At 35.2% G+C, this 20662-nt stretch overlaps 1 protein-coding gene across 6 annotated transcripts in view; it reads left to right on the top strand.

Moving 5' to 3' along the window:
• PAN3 (poly(A) specific ribonuclease subunit PAN3) overlaps positions 1 to 20167 on the top strand; it is a 129238-nt gene extending 109071 nt beyond the window's left edge. For 4 of the 6 annotated variants that reach the window (XM_027591457.2, XM_027591455.2, XM_027591459.2 and 1 more), the window contains 7 exons: positions 561 to 651; positions 5098 to 5237; positions 7638 to 7767; positions 8227 to 8291; positions 14703 to 14841; positions 17229 to 17358; positions 18681 to 20167. In XM_027591457.2, the coding sequence (XP_027447258.1) occupies positions 561 to 651; positions 5098 to 5237; positions 7638 to 7767; positions 8227 to 8291; positions 14703 to 14841; positions 17229 to 17358; positions 18681 to 18838 (853 nt within the window). In that variant the 3' untranslated portion in view covers positions 18839 to 20167. Of the gene's footprint in view, positions 1 to 560; positions 652 to 5097; positions 5238 to 7637; positions 7768 to 8226; positions 8292 to 14702; positions 14842 to 17228 lie in introns of all 6 variants that reach the window. The other 2 variants (XM_027591456.2, XM_027591458.2) reach the window with 2 other exon arrangements.
• The last annotated feature ends 495 nt before the right edge of the window (positions 20168 to 20662 follow it).

Raw genomic sequence — 20662 nt, 5'->3', positions numbered from 1 at the left:
AAGAGCTCAAGATCTGTTACCTACCTGGTTATCTGGGTTCATCATATCCTAAGTCTGTTAGTTGCTATTTATATGATCCTGAGCAAGTTCTGTAACTTCTGTGTATGCAACAGCCTTGTAAGACAGCCACTATTATTATCTGTTCCACATTTATAAGATACCTGTCTCATAAGATTATTGAGAGGATTGAATGGTTAATACATGTGAATGGTGCCTAATACATCTTCAGCAAATGTTAGGAAGCTAATTAGTTCTCTTTCATGAATAACTAATAAAGAAGCAGCTTGCTGTGATGAAAAGACCACTGGCCTGGTAGTCAAAGATGTGAGTTATAGTCCTGGCTTTATCAGTTTCTGGCTTCTATAAACTCTTATAAGGCCTATCACTTAGTATTTATGAGCCTTAATTTCCAACTCATCTCTAAAATGGTTTTTGATAGAGGTTACATGGGGAGGTTAGACTAGATAATATTCTGAGGTCCTTCCTAATAATATAGGAAATTTAAATTTTTTTAAAAATCTCATTTTAATAATTTTCTTTAAATTCTCTGGTCTTTAAAGGTTGCGAGTAAATTGTGTTGGAGTTTTTGATGTTTTAACATTTGATAACAGTCAGAATAATAATCCATTGGCATTAATGGCTCAATACCAGGTGAGTAAGAATGAACATGGATACTTCCTTAATAACTTAAGGCTTGATTTTCTTTTAAGACAAATTTTATTTATTTCAAAGTGTTTTAGGGGTTTTAAGTCTAGATTTCAATTTATTCTGGGGGTGTGTCTGCCAACTTTGAACACGTATTCTTAATCACTGTGGTGTATGTAGTGTAGAGCCCTTACAAGTGGGAATAGAGAAACTTAATGACAGTGTCAAAGACAAACTGTTCAAATGAAAATGTATTTATGTGATGAGGAAATTTGTACTCAGCATAGATTAAAACAGGTTAATTAGTTGAATAAATGATATTAAATGACATTTTCCTTTTTTTCACTTCTTTAATGTGTTAAAATCATAGCTGTTATTTTTACTTTTAGATACTGTCCCACTACCAATCCAAAAATTTTAGAGGTATTTTCGAAGGAAAATTGTTGTATTGCCATTTTCTAAATAATTTTTTCTTTTGCATACTCACTTCTTGTATATAATCAGAATTTGGTTCTAGTCTAGTCATAATAATAGTGTAAATTTAGGCCCCTCTTATGTTTTTAGCTGTTTATTTCATACCTCTTGATTAATGTAAGGTATAGGAGAATAAGACCCTGTCTCTGCAGGGAACTTTAAGTGTAGTTGCTTTTGCCTTGATGATTCTGTGCAAGTAACGTGGCTCTGTAAAGTAATTATTTCATATTCATTATTGCAGTACTTCACATTTTTTGGAGAACGTACAGGTGCTGTTTTAAGACAATGTTAATTCTTTTTGTGTAAGAAATTTTTGGTGCTTCTGAACATTTATTAACTGTTAGAGGTTTGATGTAAGGCAGAATTTCTTTATTACTGGAGAAACAAGGAGAAAAACACTTTACCTTTCATCACCCTTCTCATTTCGACTTCCTTTGTTTAAATCTTTGAAAGATTTTAGTTTGCTTTATATTATAAGCCAAAATTTCTGAACAAAAAGGAAAAGACAGAATGAGAAGTAGCGTCTAAGTAGTGCCTAGTAATCCAATTCATGTGTAAACCTCTTTTGCTGCAGAACCAGGGACAGTACAGTCCCCAAGACTTAGAGCCACTCATCACATTGAGTCGTATGCAGACTTTTCACATCTTCCTTCCCCTCTGCTCCTGCCCAGCCAAACTCAGCGGCAGCCAAGCTGTCCTGGTTGGTAGCACCATCTAGTGGGCACCACACAGAAGAATTTGCCAAACCCCCCTCCCCCCCCCCCCCCCCCCCCCCAGCAACAGCTTTCTTCTGCCTAAGGGGATTTGCTCCCTCTCTCTTATCTAGGGTGGTTGTTCTTAGTGACTTTCCTTCTGACCTTCTTACACCTAGTGCCTAACTAATTAGCTCTGGAGATTTTTCTTCCTAATCTCTGTGCTTCTAAAAGTGACTGATTATTGACTGAAATACTAGTGATCTTCATGTATCCAGGAAAATAATATTAAATTTTTGAGGCGAAATTAGACATTATTTAGAACCAGTGCCACCTAACTCTATTGCAAGTATCTGGAAACCTCATGTCCACATTAAAAAATGAAACACCTTACAGTTTTGTTTTTTTACAAGTACAGCCTTACGCTCTCATTCTTCTGTATTCTGAGTAGAGTTCTCTAAAAAAAAAAAATTACTAGTATAAGGCTAGTTTGATTTTGGTTTTCTATGAGTTTAATAGCAGTATTATCCTCCCTTTTTCTTTGTGGATGTACATTATTTCAGTTATGGTAGTGGTTGTGTAGTTACCTTGAAAAACAACTCTTTTTAAGAAAAAGTAATCCTAGAGTTCCAAACAAACAACTCTTAAGTAAGTATTTGGGATGATTGATTGGTAAGTTAGGAACTGCCTTCATTCATAAACTCAGGCTGCTTTCAACCAGTCATCACCTTCCCTTTATTTTCCAGCAGTAAAGGTATCTCAGGTTTTCTTTTTTTTTTTCTTTCCCCTTTATTTTTGGGGGGCGGGTGATGTATGTGTGGAAGATTTTTCATATAGCTTATAGTAAGGTAAAGGAGAGAATTAAAGATAGTCCCAGTGGGGGATTGTGATTTTACAGAGAAGAGGGTACATGAGAAAGGAGTGCATTGTTTCTTGTAGTCTATTTTTCATAGTCTGTTTCAGACACGTGAATAGAGACTGACTTTCAGTAAAGTGGACATAAGTAGAGCCATAGATAGAATCAGAGAAAAATCAAGAAATCAAGAATCAGGAAGAAACTGAAAATGACTGGGGGGAAAACCTCCAGAATTCAACAAATGGGGGGAAAAACCAGATGGAGGTAAGAAGCAAAATAACAAATGGAAAATTATTTAGCTGGCAAATAAGGAAAGGAGAGTTACTGAGCTTTTATGATGTTAAACTCAATTAAGCAAAGACTTCATTAACCTCTTAGTTAAAATCATTTCTAATTTAATCTGGATTATGTGACATGTATACTTTATTTCTAAAAGTGGGTATTCCCACCTCGAGTCAGCTTTAGAAAGGTGGTGGGATGTACTCACAATTAAAAGTTATTTTACAAACCCATCCAGTCCTTCAGCTGTCTTGGACTTTTGTATTCCTGTCTCATAATAGGGAATACTGGAATGTTCTAGGTGGGAGGTTTAGTTATAGCATCAATTCAGGGTGGAGCTAAACTGAAAATTCTGTTGTTTTAAGGGTTGGGAGAGGCTGTGTGTTGGTACATGCTGTTCAAATACTTGATAACTAATAGCAACCTTCAGGTTGCTTTGCTGAGGATATGGGATTGAAACACAGAAATTCACATTTAGCATTTACATGTACTGATTTCTCTTGACCCACATTTTTATGGTTTTATTACTGTAACTTGGAATATTTTACTTGACCTTGAGAATGATTGAGGGGAATCCTTTTTGAGTTCATTCATGGCAGTGCCCTCCAGAGAACAGAAATGATGGCAACAGTACTAGTGCTCCCTCCCAGGCCACCTCCGCTCCTGCCTTTCTGGGCTCCTAACTCTGTACCACAGATGAAGTTGTAGAAAGTTCTTTGACATGAATCCTTGGCATCTCTTATTCTGATAGATTCAAAGTTGTTTTTCTAATCTGTTTTTCCACTGGTTATAGGATTTCATGTTCAAAGTGTCAGATTCACAAATGCTAGTTTGGGATGGATTTTTGAATTTGGATTTTTTGATGTTATTTTAGTAATGGAGTTTGACATCTTTATACTTTATTATTTGGGTAAGATTAAGGATAGCTGTATAGTGCTAAAGTTTCATTAGTGACTGCCTTTAAATATTCACCTATTTTGTAACTATACCATTTATAAATATTCCATGAAACCAGTGGTTCTCAACCCTGGCTGCATACCAGAACTCTTATGGAAACTTTGAAAAATACTAATACCTAAATCTTACCCCAGACTGGTAACACCAGAATTGGGGTAAAGGGATGGTCACAGGGTGATTTTTTTTTTTTAAGCTCCTCAGGTGATTTTAATGTATAGCTAGATTTGAAACTCTTTATACTAAACCAGTATTCAGTAAATATATCCAGTAGTTCAGATCAGATCTCAGATCTTGAAGATCTACAGAAGTTTTCTGTCGAAATTACTTCAGATGATTGTATTTAACTCTGAGCCATTCCATTCTCGTAGACACATAATTATTAATAATTACCTGCCAAGAAGGGCCACTTTAGAGAACCATTCTGTTTCCTAGAGTTATAATAGGTGATAGAGAACTTACCTCAATCCAGCTAGCTGTCTTTTGAAAATTCTTTTAGAAGGAGAGCCTCAGAGTGGTAAATGTTAAAAAATAGATAGATAGGTAGATACCAGGTGGTATCAGAACTCTCAGAGATCTGTTATAATATGAGGAAAAATTGTCTAGTTGGAAACAAGGGTAGACAGGATGTAATTGGGGTGTGCAGCATTTTCGATGTTCTAAAAAACATACTCTGAAATCAGGTAATGGTTATGTTGTGTTCGGAATAATGGAATAACTTTTCTTCAAATAATTCTTCAAACTCCTTCTGTATATTGGGTATAATGGAAAGTGGAAAGGGGGCATATTATAAATTGTAATGATCATAGTAAAGTGAGTATATAGTGACCAGCCTTAAGTTTCTTATAATGAGAATGTCAGCTCTGTATAAATTTTTTTAAAAATTTTAAAGCAGCAATTCTGTAGTTGGCGTGTGAATTGCTCAGAGTTATGTTTCTTGGAGCTGCATTCATCAGAATTATCTGGGTGCTTTTAAAAATGTTGGGCCTGGTCACCCAGACCTACTGAATGAGAATCTCTGGTGGAGAGGTTCAGAAATCATCTTCCAGCTCCCAGGTGACTCTGAGCACCAGTATTTGAGAACCCTGTGCTGGGAGTCCTACAGCTTTTTTGTAAGGGTGCCGGCTGTAGTGTCGGTCTATTACATTTGTACCTTATAAAAAAAAATTAAAAGTTATATTTATTCTTTCATGTCAGCAAGCAGATCTGATATCATTAGGAAAAGTTGTGTTGGCTTTGGCTTGCAACTCTTTGGCAGGAATTCAGCGAGAGAATTTACAGAAAGCCATGGAACTGGTGACAATCAACTACTCCTCTGACCTGAAGAATCTGATTTTGTAAGTTTAACTATACGATTAACTGTATGTAATGATCATATGAGATGAGACAGCTTTTTCATAAAGGCCTTTTAATAGTGATTCTGTTTTAGTTCTTACTATTAAAAATCAGGCAGAACACAGTTAAACAACTTTAATTTCTTTTTTGTTACGTTTATATTTATTTGAATAAATTCGTATATTAATGTGTTTAGTTATTGATGTTTTAAACATTTGGCCTCTAAAGTTGCATTGGTATCCACTAGCTACATAAACCTTTTAAGTTTAAAATAAAATAAAATAAATTAGTTCTTCAGTTGCACTAGCTGCATTTCAAGAGCTCGAAAGCCACATGTGGCTTCTGGCTAATATACCCATAATCTCAGAAAGTTCTGTTAGATGGTGCTGCTCTAGAGCATGATAGGTAGCTCTCTGAAAGCTGTCATAAATAAACCTCAGACGCAATCCAGTTACAGACTCTGTGGCCAAAACATCCATCCCAGAAAGCATGTTCATCAAGATCCCTTTGCTTCTATTCCAATATCTTCAGACTCTCAAGAAATCCTTGAGTATAGGCTTGAAATGTATTTGACTTAGGAGAAACTCACTGTGGAGTACTGTCACCAGAGAAGGACTTTTCCCTAAGATAGATCTCACATTGGGGAATTCCAGAGGGTGGACAACCATAATTCTTATTCTAAGTTATTCTATAGAACAGATGCTAGGCTATCTCTTGACATTTTTCCTATTCTGTTCTAGAAGCAGTTAGAGCATATTGATCCTTTTCAGTGTCTTAGTTTTCAGCTGTTCCTTCCGATTTTTCTGTGTAGTCTTGGATGATTCAGTTTCTTTTTGGACTAGCCCTGGATATGGAATGGAGGGTTAGAGGATGGGGCTGCCTACCTGTGCTTTGTTACACTGGTGTAAATGTCCTGCTCGTGACAGCACTGGAAACCAGTGGTTGCCCAGTGTTCCTATTAATAATCAGATGATTGTTCTTCCCAAATGGAAATATTTGTTTCATAAATTTTCACATCAGTGATTCCTAGCCTTAATTTGCAACATCTAGGTGTTTCAAATAATCTCAAGTAGTAATCTCCAAATTTTCTTTTTAAAAAACTTGAGAGTAAAGGATATAAATGTAACAAACTAGCCATATGTTAATAATTGTCGAAACCGGGTGATGGGTAAATGGACCTTCATTATACTGTTCTACTTTTAGAAATGTTTGAAATTTTCCTTAATAAAATGTTTGAAATTTTCCTTAGTAAAAAGTAAATTAAAAAGCCATACTTTCATACTAACTAATAACAACTTTATAGAGCACCAAACCATGTATCAGGCACTTTCAAACGATGTGAATGAATTTATTTTCCCAATAACCCTGTAAATTAGCTCCATTTTAGAGATGACAAAACTGAGGCATGGAGAGGTAAAGTAACTTGCCAAAGTCACAAAGCTTGTAATAAGTAGTTAGATATAAATATGTCCGTCATTACAGATAAATAGCTAAGATATAGATTATCCACAGGAGTATTTTATTCAACAAAAGAATGCCTGTTCTGTGCCAGATGCTGAAGGTACTTTGAACAAGATGAACAAAACCCCCAACTTCTGGAGCTTCCACCCTAATGGGGAGGAGGTAACAAATACGTAATCAAATAAGATGTTTGCAGGTAGTCCTATGAAGAAGCTAAGATAGAATTATAAGCAGAGAGTGCAAGGGGGGAGGCTACTTTAATGAGAATGGTTAGGAAATGGCTCACCTGTCAGGATAGGCAGTAACAGGTCATGGTCATCTTTGTATTCTAGCAGGTAGCCTTTCAAAATGTAGTATTTTTCTGCCTCAGTTATAATGGTAGAAGAAACTGAATTGGTCTCTTCTGATATATGTTGTGCATGAAGATTTCTCAGAAATAAATAATATACCATGACAACTGGTAAATGAAGTTGCAGAGCAGAGGGCAGCTTCCTAAAAAGTTGAGCCTTGTTTGATTTATCAAAACTCAAGACCCAGTTTTAGTTTCAGAAATTATTTTGAAGAGCAATGGAAAAATCTCTTCACGTACAACCACCCCCTATTTCACCACTCCAAAAAAGTTTGTAATAATCTCTTCGTGTCCCACTATTGTAAGGAAGCGTTTGAGAATGGAAATGATTAAGTGTGACCCTACTCAACTTTCCTTTCTCATTTTCATAATAGCAAAAATGTAGAGAAAGAGACATGTTTCTTCTATTGGCTCTTAAAATTTTCCAGAGAAATCATTAAGCCTTGAAAGTGAACTTGACTTGCATGAAAAAATGTTTTCAAATTTATGTACACTAATATGATGGCAGCAGCAATAGCTATGTGCTTGTGGGTTATGTTGTTCTTTAAATTACATGTTTGGCATTCAAGTGATGCTTCTTTATTTTCACCAGGTATTTGTTGACTGACCAAAACAGGATGCGAAGTGTAAATGACATCATGCCCATGATTGGTGCTCGATTTTATACTCAATTGGATGCTGCTCAAATGAGAAATGATGTCATAGAGGAAGACCTTGCAAAGGTAAAGAGTCTAGTTAAAAAGAGATATACACACTTGGCACCTATATGTGTAGGGAGATATAAAACATAGTAATTTCTGTGCTAAATATTCTACATAATTGGCTAAGACCGTTTGCAGATATATTTGTCCAAACTTAATGTTCAGTATTTTAATTTTTTCTATCCTTTGGGCATTTTTTTTTTTCATGATTTTGCTACATTCAGTTGACACAGTCTTGATTTTTTTTTCATGTAAGTTACTTTAACCATTCTTAAAAATCGCCAGCTGCATGATCTTCTTGAGTATTACTGTTGAATGAAATGGAAATAGTATATTCAAAACTATAACCAAAAGGTGGGGATACTAGGATTTATTGTTTAAAGGTAATATTGGTGTAGGATACCAGTTTTGTAAAATTTTGCTTTTATATTCAGTTAGCTGGAATATTAATACTCTCTTTCTTTTCAAAATGTTTTATAGGAGGTTCAAAATGGAAGACTGTTTAGGCTTCTAGCAAAATTGGGAACAATCAATGAGAGGCCGGAGTAAGGATTTACAGTATTTTACAATATATTTTCAATCAAGGGCGCTAAGAGCAATGAGTATTCCTTATTCTTACTGGCTTTATTTGGAAAAAGAAAAATTCTTATGTGAAGCCATTAGGATGCTGTTTTTCAAGTATAGCTTAGATCTGGTTGTTCTTGGGAATTCCACACACACATACACATACAGAAAAGATACTGCTAGAAATCTCCATTGTGGTTTGTACACGAGGGAACGTTTTATGACTATCAGTATGGCCTCTACCCTGTCTCCTTTTTGAAGCATGGTCAGTTCAGTTTGCCATAGTCAGATTAGAGACTTCAGAGAGGTCTAATTGTTGCATGCCCCTTATCTTCTATTAAAGGGCATTATTTATAGCAATCATATCAGTGACACCACCACTTTTACATTATTTGTCATTTAGTTCTGCCTCATTTGTAAGTTAAAATTACCATATGTTCAAGAAAGAAGTAGAGTTGTTGTCTGTACTAAGTAGTAACTGTCAAAGACAGGTGGAGCGATACTCTAGCTGTTGTCACTTTCAGGACATGTTTCAGGAATGTTACCTCGGTTAATAGAAATAGATGATACATAAATATTGCTTGAGGGAGATTTTTTGACCGCAAAATTCATGTTCACTTCCCTTTCTTCAGAGTTAAAAAGAAAAACTCAATTAGTATTTTCTGTGATAATTTTTCTAAAAGAAGAGATGACATTGGGGAAAAAAAAAGCCCAAACTTTTAGCTGTTTTTTCTGGCATTTATTTATTTAAAAATTAGTATGCTTGTAGTATTATTTCTTGATTTTTCCCCCCAGTATTTAACTCAGCTAATGACTTTGTCCTGTGGAAGATGAGACTTTATCTTTCATACCCCTTCCCTTAACCAAACACACACACACACACACACACACACACACACACAAGTATTCACATTTTACCGCTTAGCCCATAATTTTGAGTTAAATCTTTATTCAGTGTTGACATTACTGTAACAGGGTCAATGTTGTTCCTAGTTGCACCACATTGTAAACCATGACTATATTTTCTTTCTTTTGTATTTTGTTTTTTGATTTTTGTTTTCCTGGGGTTAATAATTGTCTTATATAGAAAATGAAAAAATATTGACCACCAGTTTATTCCAAACTAGCTGCCAGAGTTATGAAACACCTTTCCATATGGTCAAAAATAGGTAACCTATCAGTTCCTTTTTTTTTTCTCACCCTTAGAGAAATTGCCCCTGGAGCCTCTGTCCTTCTGTTCCTATCTGGGCTGGTTGCGCTTTAAGCCTGCTCACACTCACACTTTAGAACTGGAGTTTCCCTTCACTATTATCCTGGGAATTCTCATTGTCTCTCCCTTTGTGTTGGATACCCTGTTTCTTGCTTTTTTCCCTTGGTTTATTCTTTTGATTTATTGGAACACATCCTCCTGTAGCTTCCTGAGAAAGGTGAGTTTTTTGAGTCTATAAGTCTGAAAATATATTCTATTTTTACACTTTATTGATAGTATGATTGGGTATAAAATTCTAGATAGTCCTCCGAAAATTCTTTTTATTAACTAAATCTTTTGAATAGATTAATATGAACCAGTTTTTTTAAAAGTAGAAAAGGGTTTGCAGTGAAAAAAAATCTTTCATACTTGTAACATTCCCAGTCTCTCCACTTTCTCCCATTAATCTTTTATATTCTTCCCGAGTTACAATGATATATTCTTATCTCCCTCCTCCCCCTTTTTAAAATATACAAATTGTAAACCACGCACAGTGTTCTATATGTTGCTTTTTCCTCCTAACTATATTTTGGAAATCTTTTTGTTTAGGTATGTTTGGCATATACCAAACACTATTCTCAGTAGTTTACAAATATGCCCTAACCTTACTCCTCATAACAACCGTGTGGTGCAGGTACCATTAGTATTCCACTTAACAGAGATATTTGGGCATAAAGAGGTTGAATACTGGGCACCTGGGTGGCTCAGGTGGTTAAACGTCTGCCTTCAGCTCAGGTCATGATCCTGGAGTCCTGGGATCAAGTCCCATGTCGGGCTCCCTGCTCAGCGGGGAGTCTGCTTCTCCCTCTCCCTCTGCCTCTCTTCCCTGCTCCTGCTCTCTCTCACTCTCTCTCAAATAAATAAATAAAATCTTTAAAAAAAAAGAAGAGGTTAAATACCTTTTCCAGGGTTACATCATTAGTGAGTATATGAGCCGGAATTCAAATCCAGACAGTATGGTTCCAGAGTCCATACTCTTAACCGTAATGCTCTGCTTCCATAATTTATGTAGCTATGTAATAGTCCATTCTGTAGATACACTATAATTTATTTCTCCAGTTCCTTACCAATAGACATTTGAGTTGTTTTCAGTGTTTTGCTAGTATAAACAGTGCTTCAGGGACTGAGTTATGCATACTTAATTTTATGTGTGCATAAATATAGGCCCAGTTGTGATTGTTAGATCTGTGGATGTGTGACTGTAAACCCTTACAGAAGGGTTTCCCAGTGTACGATGCATGAGAGTCTTTCACCAACAATACTCTTTCAGCTTGTGGATTTTTGTCAACCTGTTAGATGAGAAATTGAATCTCAGTGCAGTTTTATTTTGTATTAACGCTTATGAGCATGTTTGCTACCATTTTTATGTTTTTGATCCATTTCTGTTCCTTTTTCTGTCCATATCCTTGGCTCATTTTTATTTTCAGTTGAATTATCTGTCTTTTTGATGTATAGGAGCTAGAGAGATTTATCCTTTGTGACTGTTTTCTTTTTAGTTTGTCATTTTTCTTTTGACTCTGCTTAATTTTTTTCCATGCAGACATTTTTATATATAGTCTAATTGATCAAACTTCTTTTATAAAAGCTTTTGGATTTTTGAATCACAATTAGAAAGGCCTTTTCTACTTCCACGATTTTAAAGGAATTATCTCATGGTTTCTTCTAGAGTACTTATGGTTTTATTTTTTTTTCATATTAAATTTTTATATGTGTGGAATTTATATAGGGTGTGAGGTATGTATTCAACTCCTCCACCCTTTCCCCTCAGAAGACTACCCAGTGGCCCAAAAGCTATGTGTTGAATAGTCTAGCTTTTCTGCACTGGTTTAAGGCAGCACTTCTTTCACATTACTGACATTTTAAAATCTAGTAGGTGCTAGTTCTTACCTCCATTTAGTTGCCTGTTTTTTATTGTTTTCCTAAAACTGCTTAATTTTCTGTATAAATTCTAGAATCAGCTTTTTTATTTAAAAAAAATCAGTAAACCTGATGGTATTTTTATTGAGAAGATAACATGTTTATTAATAAACTTAAGGAGCATTTGTGTTTATAGATGTTGAGTTTCTTAACCAAGGTAATGGTCTGTCATCATACTTGTTGACACCTACTTTACTGTTCTTAAGTGCTGAAGTTGTTCCTTACGTTGTTGTAGCACACTAAGTTTACTAGGTATTTTTTCTTGTTGCTATTGTAACTGCAAATCCCCCGCCCATTCTTTCTTCTTAGATTGCTTATTATCAGTGCACATAAAAATTACTGATTCCTGTAAATTTTGTACCCTGATATCTTAGTGTTTGGATAGTTTTTCACTAGATTTTCTTGGGTTTCCCATATACATAATCCTATCTCCACATAATTGTAGTTACATTTCCTCCTTCCTAATTTCTATACTTTTAATTTCTCTGGAGTGTTTGTGTCAGCTAGTATCTCTAGTACATAGTTAAGTAATGGTAATGATAATTGCTGTCAAAATTTGAAGCATTGCTCCATTGTCTTTTAACCTCTGTATTCAAAGCCATTTTCTTTTCAAACCTTTTCCCTTCCCCTGTGCTTTTAGAGTCTTTATCAGTGATGTTCAGAAATTCACAGTGATTTACCTTGGTGTGGGGTTTTTTTGATTCATTCTGATGAAGTAACAGGTGGGCAGATTAAAAGGTTAATCTTGGAAACTGATGTCCTTCAGTTCTGAGAAGTTGTCTTCGTTGTTTCTTTGATAATTTCACCCTTTGGATTTCCCGTTGCTCAGATGTTAGACCATGGCAGTTGATTTTCTAATATTCTCTTCTGTTTTCTGTATTGTATCTTTTTGTTCTACTTTCTAGGTAATTATCTCAATTTATTTTGTCTAAAAATAAAGGTTTTTTTCTAATGTTTTTTAATTTTTAAGTTTCTGCTGTCATATTTTTAATTTTCAAGAACTTTCTGTTCTCTAAATGTCTTACAGCATCTAATTCTTGTTTCTCTGAGACTCTCAATTATAGATTTTTGGTTAGGTTTTGTTTTGTTCTAAGTTCTGTTCTGTTCCCTGCAATATCTCGTAGGAAACAAGAGTTTTTGTTTTGTTTTGTTTCATTCTCCAAAGGATTTCTGATCCTTGGCTATTCATTCATATTAAAAATGATCCTTTTTCAGGGTATCTGGCTGGCTCAGTCGGAAGAGCATGTGACTCTTGATTTTGGGGTTGTAAGTTTGATCCCTACATTGGGTATGGAGATTACTAAAAAATAAATGAATGAACTTTTTTAAAAATGACGTTTTTCATCTAAAAAGCTAACGGGAAGGTCCTTACAGGGTCAGGGACTGTAGAATGTGTGGTAAAGTAGTGTGATATTTTTATATATAATTTTTGTTTGTTTTTGGTAGATTCTTAAATGTTAGAATTTCTCTTGGGCAAGTCCGTATCCAGAAAAAAAATCTTCAACTTTTTGTCTGTAGTATAAACCCATAGTCGAGCTTTGGGTAGCCAAAGTAGCAGGAAAGTGTTGGTTAAATAGTCTTAGCTACTATCTCTTGCTCTTCCTGGCATCCTGAAGGCAGGAGCTTCCTTGTTCACCCTATCTAGAAAGATTTCTGGTACCCTTTCTGGCAAATTTCTGCAAAGCAGAAGTGGAGGTGGGAATGAGAGAGAGGTTATCTATTTGTTATTTATAGAACTTTTCATCAATTCTGCTGTTTCCAGCTTTAGTCCATACCTGCACTTCGAGTAGTACCAATGATTTCCCTTCCTGGGCTTAACTGGTAGGGCTTGCTTTTGTGGCTTCCCCCTTTTTTTGTTCGCATTTTGTAGCATTAGAGTTCAGTTTTTTTCAAGTCAGCTGATCATATCACTTACCTGTTTTTCACCTTCCAATTTTTTCTTCTGTTGTTGCTTCTGGTCACTTTGTTCTTGCATGTTTATTATACCCCTTTTTAGACATTTATTATCAATTTGGTGGGATTTTGAAAGGAAACGGATAAATGGGTGTGTTTAATTAGCATTTTAATTGAAAGTCCCTGGAGTGATCTTTGCGAAACTCATATGATTGTGTTTCAACCATGTGGTAGGCTTTCCATCTTGTTCTTAGAATACAGACCTGTTTGTTTTTTCCCCAGACCTCGTTTTTTAACCAAGACTGCATAATCTGATCTCTCCCTTATCTTTGCTTCAGATCTACCTCTTTTTTTTTTTCCTTTTAATTTTCTCCTCCCCTCTCTTGCCTTCTCTCCCTCTTTGTCCTTGTATTTTCTTTTCCCCCTCCTTGCTTTTACTCTCTGTCTCTCCTTTGGCCTCTTTCTTTTCCAACCCCCAACGCCATCCAGCCACTGACCTTTGCTAAGTTTCTGAAGTGCTGCATGCTCTGTTCCTTGCAAATACTGATGCCTCTGGCTAGGGCGTACTTCCTCCAGGAAGCTTCCCTTCCCTTCCCAGATGAATTCATGTTTCTGTTGTGTACCAGTACCTGTTTTCTTAATGGCATTATCTCAATATGCAACTTTCTTTGGTTATTTGAACGTCCTTTTCCTCACTAGACCATAAGTTCCAGAGGTCACTGGAAAGTGACTGATTGTTTTGACCAGGTGATCGCTGTCACTGTTCTCTAGTTCCTGGCAGCACTCTCACATCCGCTCATGATGGTAGAAAACCAAAATCTACCCTGTTTTTGTCTTTTAAACATTTCTGTTTTATGTTTACCAGTAAAGTTGAGCACATATCTGATCATACCTCTCTACTCTGTATCCTAAAGGTGAGAAGAGGAAAAGAATCTCTTTCAACCTATTTCTAAAGATCTTTAAAGACATTTTCTTTTTCCTCCATTTTATCTAATGGTAGAAGCTTAAATATGAAAGTGATTATAAAATAGGAGTGTATAAGGGATGATTGCCTTTGAGAACTAGAAACTGGTATTCATATACTTTCATGTTGTGTGAAATTATTTTTAAAAATTTAGCAATCTACACATAAAATTTGAAAACAGATTTTTTTTTGGCCTCCTTATAACTTTAGGAGGATTAAAAAAATAAATCTCACACTCACACACACACACACCTACTTACTTATCAGAGAAAACAATAAAAAAAAAAAACTAGTGTGGAGTCTGAAGCATCAACATGGCCATGTGATATATAGTGTGAGTTATTGAGGTAAAATATTACCTTTCCCTAGGTTTCAGAAGGATCCTACCTGGTCGGAGACTGGAGACCGTTATCTTTTGAAACTCTTTAGGGATCATCTTTTCCATCAGGTGACAGAAGCAGGTGCTCCTTGGATTGACCTCAGTCATATCATTTCTTGTCTTAACAAGGTAATTTGTATCTGGATTTTTAAGATCACAATGCCATCTATAGTTTGCAGAGTTGCATCTTCTACAAAGACTAAGAGACTTAGATGTAGATGTATTCTGCTCCAGCCTAGAAGATATTTTATTAATAATTATCAGGTATATCTACTTAATAACAATTTCTAGACTAGGCAGGTTTTTTAACATCTACATGAATAATTACAGAATTTTTCATTGTGGATCTTTTCATTGTGATAAAATGTCACAAAAGCAATGGGTGGGAAAAACAAAAATAATTTTATATTTAAATCTTTTTTAAAAGTTGAATTCTTTTAAGTCATCGTGAGTCTTGTCCTACATGTTATCTGTTCATTTACTGTTAACTGTGGGCATAGTAATCCAGTGTTAGAATAGTAAAAGCACAGTAGGCCCAGTGCTCTAAATGGAGAATTAGGTGAGTAGATGAACTTAGGTAGATGGAGGTATATCAGTTCATTTGAGAGGTGAGCTTTGTGTTTTTGAAAGGGCTAGGAGAGAGACAGTTTACAAAGGAAGGAAGGAATGCATTTTCCTTATGAATTACTTGGAGTCACAGAGTGTAGAAGGGGTCTCCAGAAGTAAATCCTAGTCTTTGTATAGGTTTATATCTAAATCTCAGGGGTCAGCAGACTGTGGCCTGACAGCCCGTTTTTGTAGAGCCCACAACCTGAGAATAGTATTGACATTTTTAGAAGATTGTAAAAACAAAAAAACAAAAGCAAAACTAAGAAGAATATGTGACAGAGACTGCATGGCCCTGAAATTTAAGGCATTTACTATCTGGCCATCTTTATGGAAACTATTTGCTGACCCCTGGTCTAAACTGCCCCTAAATTACAAGTACTAGAGGAAATACCTACCATGGTATAGGATGTAGAGCTGGTAATGCACAGTGTGCTAACTCCTCAGGGAAAACATGGTTTTTGTTTTTAGGCACTACTTTGCCTTGCTTGAACTTCCTTAAAACTCTTTAAAAAGAGTATTGTCAATAATCTACATTAAGACAGAACAAGCTGTGTGTACCATTGAACTCATCCAGTGTGATTTATGTATTTATTTGCTCTTTTCCTTAAGGGGAACCATTTTTCTTGAAAGTAATGAGTGGAGAACAATTCTACTGGATTTTAGAAAATAGCATACATAGTATCAAAGCGCCAGTAATTAAAATTCGTAGCACTGGTGTAAACACTGGCAGGCAGATCCTGTGAAATTAAGCCATGGACAGATACCTTAAGTGAAGATTTTTTAAGACTATTAGGATAATTGACAACTTGAAGAAAATTCTATTTCATTTCATAAAATAGGTAGTAGTAAATAAAATTTATCCCAAATCTGAAAGTATGGTAATTTTCTAAGTCTGGAAAGAGTGTAATAAATTAAAAGGGATGGATGGCTATCTTGATGATATAAAAATTAAAATCTTACATAGCATATTTTGGTGGAAATTATGACAAATTAACTGGTAAAATGATTTGAAAGTTTGAGCCTTCAGAATTAGTAAATTTTAAACATTTTAATGAATTAATTAATGAAAAAGGAAGGGAAAGTGTACATCAAAAGCTAACCAAAAAAAGTGAAAACCTTAACAAGGTAAGTTACTCCATGGACTAAGGATTAGTGTATATGCTTTATAAAGACCTCATTAAAATATTACTACCAAATCTTGACTGATGAGTGGGTGAAGATCATAAACTGGCATTCATACAGTGGAAATAACACAAGTAAATGTAGGAAAACATTGGTAACATTCATCAGAACATGTAAATAAAAATAGCAAGGCATGCACTTGACACGGAGTTGCTTGTAAATTGGTACAACTCATAAATCAGTGGTTCTGATACCCTTTGGAAAACAGTTTAGCTATATGTATGAAGCTATAAAATTATTTGTACTTTTTGATTCAGTATTTTTAAGTATTTCTCCTAAGGAAATAATTCAGCAGAAGAAAAAAAAAATTAAGTAGATGAATATGTTCATGCTCTATAATTTGTGATACAAAAAAGCCAGAAGATACTGGGTCTCCTGGTGGCTTAGTCGGTATAGCGTGGGACTCTTGATCTCGGGGGTCGTGAGTTTAAGCCCCACGTTGGGTGTAGAGCTTACTTTAAAAAAAAAAAAAAAAAAGAAGATATTGGAATAATGAAATGATGGAATATAATGCAAACAAGTATTAAGCATGAAAGATAGGTGGAAACATCCAAGTTGAAAAGTGTGCATACTGATTAGTGATGTAAAATGCTTATGTATATCTAGAAGGGAATATGACAGAAATTTTTAAAATATTAATCATTGTTGCAAAAGTTGTGCTAAAATAGATAAAGTGGATTATCCTCTGCCTGGTATGAACTTCCCATTTTGTGTCTCTGTTTCAGTTAGATGCTGGTGTGCCAGAAAAAATAAGCCTCATTTCCAGAGACGAGAAGAGTGTGCTTGTGGTGACTTACAGTGACTTAAAGCGCTGCTTCGAAAACACTTTCCAAGAACTGATTGCAGCTGCAAATGGTCAGTTGTAGTATTTGCTGAAAAAGCACGCAGGACATGGCTGAGGACCTTAACCGATAGCAAATTGCACTACAGCTGAACTGTTCTCATCCTCTCATTTCACATTTGGGAAACAAACAGGAGATGAGCAAAGCTGCTTGCACTTCAGTCAGGTACACTGTTACTTGAAAGGAAGAATGTTTCACCTATCCTAGAGCTGTGGCTGCCATTGGGGCCATTATCTGTGAAGAATTTATTTTAGATTAAGGAGCACCATTAGGTGAATGGTGTTCCCGCTTTTGTTTTTTTCCACTTGTATATGCACTAATTTTAATTTTTTAAAGACTTTTTTCTGATCTTTGAACTTTTGCCACATTGTATACTTATTAAGGGAAACTATTTGCAAGGACATTTTTGGGAAACAATGCTGGGCAGCATTTTTGTCACTGAGGGTTGCTAAATTTGCTCTTTTGGGGATTGGTTGCCCTGAATAACCTAATGGACCAGGTAAATAATTTCACAGAAGTACAGTGTAGTGTATAATTCTTGTAAGCGTATTGTATGCAAGCTCTGTATGCCACCCACACTGTTAGTTCAAATGGAGATTTTTGGGGGTTTTTTTGTTTTGTTTTTAAGAACACACAAAGAGAGATCAGTGAATTGTTGGATCTGAGTTCCCCCATCAGTAGATGTAATAAATCCTTTCTGAGTGAGGATTGGATAAACAGGAACTTAAGGAGCACATAGAGCTCTTTGCTCCAAATTCAACCAGAGTTTTTTTAAAAAGGTGTTTCCCTGCTTATCAGATATATTTACATTTATGCAATTTTTTTTAATAGAAAAAGAAATTCTGATAAAGGCCTGAAGTTCAGGAGTATATTGCTTTAGATTCTTTCCAGTTCGCTTTTTTGTATAAAGTTCTGTTCTTTGAACCACAGCTTTATTATGGTACTTTACACTGGATACAGACACAGAGACACTGTTCAGAGGATGAACTAAACACAGCAGTGGTCTGGCATCAAGAGCTTTCTGAAGTTTTACAGCCTGAATCTGGAGGGATAACAATCTGCTGTGCCTTTGCAGTCACTGCTTAGCCCAAAGTAATAGTACTTTTGATAATAACTTCACTATGTGGGATATTCCTGAATAAGTTAATCTCAAAAGTTTGGAATTTTCCTCCTCTTAACTTTCTTAATATTTGGACGTGCAGTTGTCGCCAAACTTGGGTATTCATGGAATTTCTAGTTAATGAAATACCTATACTTTGATACGGAAGACTGCCAAATACATAGGAATTTTCTTTCACAAAAAAACAGTAATGAAGACTCTATCTCCTTTCCCAGCACTGAATGTTTTACTAGCACTGGGTGCTCACCATGCAACTATGAAGAAAATGTGGAAACTCAAAAGGTCAGGAAAGACTTCCAAGCACTTGCAACTGATGTTACGGTCTTCAATTTTAATAATTACACATATTTGTAGTTTTCAGAGAAGTTTTTAATATTTCTCTGTCCACTTTTTATAAGCTTTAAAATGATTTTCTCTGCCTTGAGATTTGCATCAAGAAAAAAACACCTCTTCTCACCTGAAAGCATTGAAGACTAAAGACACGCTTTACACATTTTAACAGGTGTGTTTGAGTCCACGTTTGGTAGCATCAGTTGTTGAGTTAAAAAGAAAATCAATTATTGCATTTGATCTGGATGGATTTTAAAAGAACATAATGTTCAATATTCAAAGGATAATTAACATTTGCCACCATAATGTTCTTTTTTATGTAAAAGGAACAAGAACTTGGAGACATTAACATGCAAAAGTCTTTTATCATTAGCTCATGTATTTGAGGAAGAGCAGCTGTCTTTTTATATGTTTTTTGACAAATCATATTGTAATTCTTTTGTACAAAAAAGAACTACTTGTATTCTAGAAGAAATATGAAATGCTTAATTTATAAGCGGGCTGGAGATTTTTTCCAATATTGTTTTCTTTGAAAATGAAAGGGGATCATCTATTTTAGTTTTGGGGTCTGGGAACTTTTTGAAAATTTAATTTGTGGACCAATGTTTTGTGAAAGTTAAGGAAGGGCAGGGGTAAAATAGGGCTTGAATTTCTCATCCTGTATAGACCAGCAAACTTCCCTCTGCAAGGCAGGTTCAAATCACAAACCCAAGAATGTTTGCATCCTAAGTGCTAGTTTGCTTCAGCCCCTAGTAACCTCAGGACTTGGTTTGAATATAAAGGTAGACAGCTGATATGTTTTCATGAGTAAATATTGTCGGCCAGACAACAGTTGGTGTCAGGTAATACGTATTTTTTTTAAGCCTTGTTTTATATTTATTTTTCATTTAGTTTTTATTGGGAATGGTTTTCAGTAGAACTCTTAGTTCTGCTTAGGTGTTTTTTGGGGGATCCCTCTTTTCCATAGTGTAATTCCATTTAAGAGGTTGTCTAAAAGTTAGTCTTTTTAAGTCATAGGAAGATTTTAATATCTGAGAGTAGTCAAATTAAGGATATAAACTTCCCATACCTTCTGTCATGACAGATCAAAGCACAGAAAGGACAACCCTTGAAATCATGTAACGTTGGTCATTTCAAGTTTTTGTACCTATTTTAAATTCTGTTAGTGTATTTACTTCATTGTAAATATTTTTGAGGGTACCTTTGTATTTTGCTTTTGACCTTGGTTCTGTGGTTTGGATGTCAACAACTTCCCTAAAAGCACCAGTATGTTAAGTTCTGATGTCATGATCCCAATATGGGTTATTCATCTTTAATCCTGTTTTCAGTCTCTATGTGTACAGCCGTATTTTTAATAAAGAATTACAGAGAAGTTTGTTGTTTTTTTGGTACCAGTTTATTTAACAAGATGATGTTTGCCTTATCGGGATTTAAAGACTGAATACTTCCTGTGTGTTTGGAGAAATTGGTGGCATGTTTATTCATTAATTTACCAGATATCTGTGAAATGCCTACTTGGATCTATTCTAAGTACTAAAAATGTAGATGTGAGTACTTGTTATTTATAAAGTGCATAGTTATACTCACACACTTCTATATAATACATGGCTTTTACAGTGTAGTTTAGGAAAGAAGACTTACTTATGTGAAAGGATAGGGAATGATATATGCCTAGCCTTTGATTCAGTACTTCATTAATTTACTATATAGGTGAAGAGTGCCCCTCCCCCAAGTCTTCCAGAAACATTATTCAGAATATAAGAATAGAGTTCAAAAATGGCAAAAATGTTAACATTTGTTGAATCTGAGTACCTAGTGTTTATTTCCTGTACATTTGAAAAGTTGGAAAAAAATACAGAATAGAGAG

Source organism: Zalophus californianus, chromosome 3 (assembly GCF_009762305.2).
Source record: "Zalophus californianus isolate mZalCal1 chromosome 3, mZalCal1.pri.v2, whole genome shotgun sequence".
In the NCBI taxonomy this organism is placed as follows: domain Eukaryota; kingdom Metazoa; phylum Chordata; class Mammalia; order Carnivora; family Otariidae; genus Zalophus; species Zalophus californianus.
The sequence above is the reverse complement of the archived record's forward strand: the minus strand, read 5'-3'. Positions and strand labels throughout refer to the sequence as shown.